The sequence below is a fragment of the Trichosurus vulpecula genome, chromosome 4, assembly GCF_011100635.1.
Source record: "Trichosurus vulpecula isolate mTriVul1 chromosome 4, mTriVul1.pri, whole genome shotgun sequence".
Lineage (NCBI taxonomy): Eukaryota > Metazoa > Chordata > Mammalia > Diprotodontia > Phalangeridae > Trichosurus > Trichosurus vulpecula.
The window spans coordinates 162,329,121-162,331,166 of record NC_050576.1 but is presented as its reverse complement, the minus strand read 5'-3'; the positions used below and the strand labels follow the sequence as shown (position 1 = coordinate 162,331,166).

At 45.2% G+C, this 2,046-nt stretch overlaps 1 protein-coding gene across 1 annotated transcript; it reads right to left on the bottom strand.

The window, feature by feature from the left end:
• Positions 1-974: 974 nt before the first annotated feature.
• On the bottom strand, positions 975-1,722 carry LOC118846904 (ferritin light chain-like). The gene has a single exon (XM_036755583.1). It carries the CDS (start codon positions 1,560-1,562, stop codon positions 975-977), a length of 588 nt encoding a protein of 195 aa, XP_036611478.1. The 5' UTR covers positions 1,563-1,722.
• Between the last annotated feature and the right edge of the window lie 324 nt (positions 1,723-2,046).

The window sequence follows — 2,046 nt, the reverse complement described above, 5'->3', positions numbered from 1 at the left end:
TCATTTCTGTATGGGAAAGGGCATGTCTGTCTGAAGCCATATTTAGTTATCTGTTAAATATTCTGTGTCTCATTTCATTCAAGTCTTGAACCTGAGCTACCAAAACAAACCTGAGTCAGAACTCCCCAATAATACTGGTAATGTTAAAAGACCTAGAGGAGAACTTCTAACATGTTATGGATATTCTTTTTTTTTAATGTTTTTATTTATGTTTTCTATTTCTTATATCACCATAGCTGTCGCTAGCATCCCTCTTCCTCTCCCTTCCATATGACCAATATTTTTTTTTTAGAAAAGTCAGCATTCCTGACTGATAGATTAAAAAGGGCTGAAAACATACGCAATGTGTAATACCTGTGGATGTCCCACTCCACAAAGGGATAGGTTGGGGACATCTCATCTCTCTTAGTTTGATTCTTGCTTGATTCTTTATAATTTTGTTAAATTTACTTTTAATTTTTTTGGTGTATGGTTGTTGGTTTTTTGTTTACATTGTTCTAGTTACTGTGTATATTGTTTACTTGGTCCTGCTAACTTCACTCTGCATCAGTTCATATAAATCTTTCCATGCTTCTTGGTATTCATCACGCATCATTTCTAACAGCCCAGTAATATTCCCTTGCATTCATGGACCACAAATGATTTGGCTATTTCCCAATTGATGGGACGTCTGCTTTGTCTCCAACTTTCAGCTATCACAAAAAGTGCTACTTTAAATATTTTGGAGCATATGGGGTCTTTTTTCTTATTGATGGTTTCCTTGGGTTAAAAGCCCAGTAATGGAGTATCTAGCTCAAAAGGTATGGACATTTTAGGTGCTTTATTTGCATAATTCCAAAATGATTTTTTTCACAGCTCCACGAACAATGTATTGGTGTGCCTATCCATTCACAACATTGACTGTTTTCATTTTGTTAATTTGTGGGGTGTAGAATGATTGATTGATTGATTGATTGATTTTTGAGCAGCTAGCTTTATTGTGGGCGTTCTTGGTTCGGCCTTGGGGCTGCCTGCCCAGGCCGCTCCCTCTGGTCACGCTTCAGGCTCAGCCTCTCAAACAGGTACTCCCCCAGCCCGGATTGGGGGTCCACCTGAACATGGCGCAGGGTGGTCAGGTGGTTGCCCAAGCACTTCAGAAGCTTCACTTCCTCACCCAGGTAGTGGCTCTCCAGGAAGTCACAGAGCTGTGGATCCCCTTGGCTCGAGCCCAGGGCGTGCAGCTTCAGGAGGGCCTGGTTCAGGTCCTTCTCCAGGTTCAGGGCAGCCTGCATGGCATCCAAGCTGCGGCCCCATTCATCTTGGGCAGGTTTCTGCACAGCCTGGAGGAGGACACGGCCCCCACGCTGGTTCTGGAGCCTCATAAGGCGCTCGGCACCCTCACGTTTGTCCTTCGCCAGGTCACGGAAAAAACGCGACACCCTAGGCAGGGCGACATCGTCCCGGTTGAAATAGAAACCCAGGGACAGGTAGGAGTAGGAGGCCTGCAGGTACAGGTTGGCCAGGCGGTTGATGGCGGCCTCGGCCTCAGAGGAGTTTTGGCGGATCTGGGAGCTAGAGCTCATGGCACCGTCGGCGAAGGGAGGAGGCGGCTGGTCCCGGAGGCGGGGGTCGGCTGGTCCCAGGGGCTGACGGACTGCAGAAAGGTGAAGTTGAAAACCGAGGGGAGCTGGGGGACCCCAGATCTGTTCCGTCCAAACACTGTTGAAGCAAGAACCAGAACCGGGAGACGTGGTCAGAATGATTTATTTTGATTTGCATTTCTGTAATTATTAGTGCTCTGGAGCATTTTTTCATGTGGTGGCATGTCCTTTCTATATGATTTATGGTAGGGCATAGACAAGGATGGAATAGGATGAAAATATATGAATGGAATGTAAATATGTCTAGGGAGAGCACCCACATCAATGAGATGATGGATCCCTTAAAATAGTTAATAATTATGGAGCAGAACATATTCTATTCTGATGAACAATAAGCAGATATTTTTGAGCATCCACAAATCCAGTATGGGTCTACGAGGACAATCAAAGACATAGGACCTGACCT

Bases quoted from the DNA above. Each gene is read 5' to 3' on its own strand.
- LOC118846904 (XM_036755583.1), bottom strand. From the start codon at position 1,562: ATGAGCTCTAGCTCCCAGATCCGCCAAAACTCCTCTGAGGCCGAGGCC.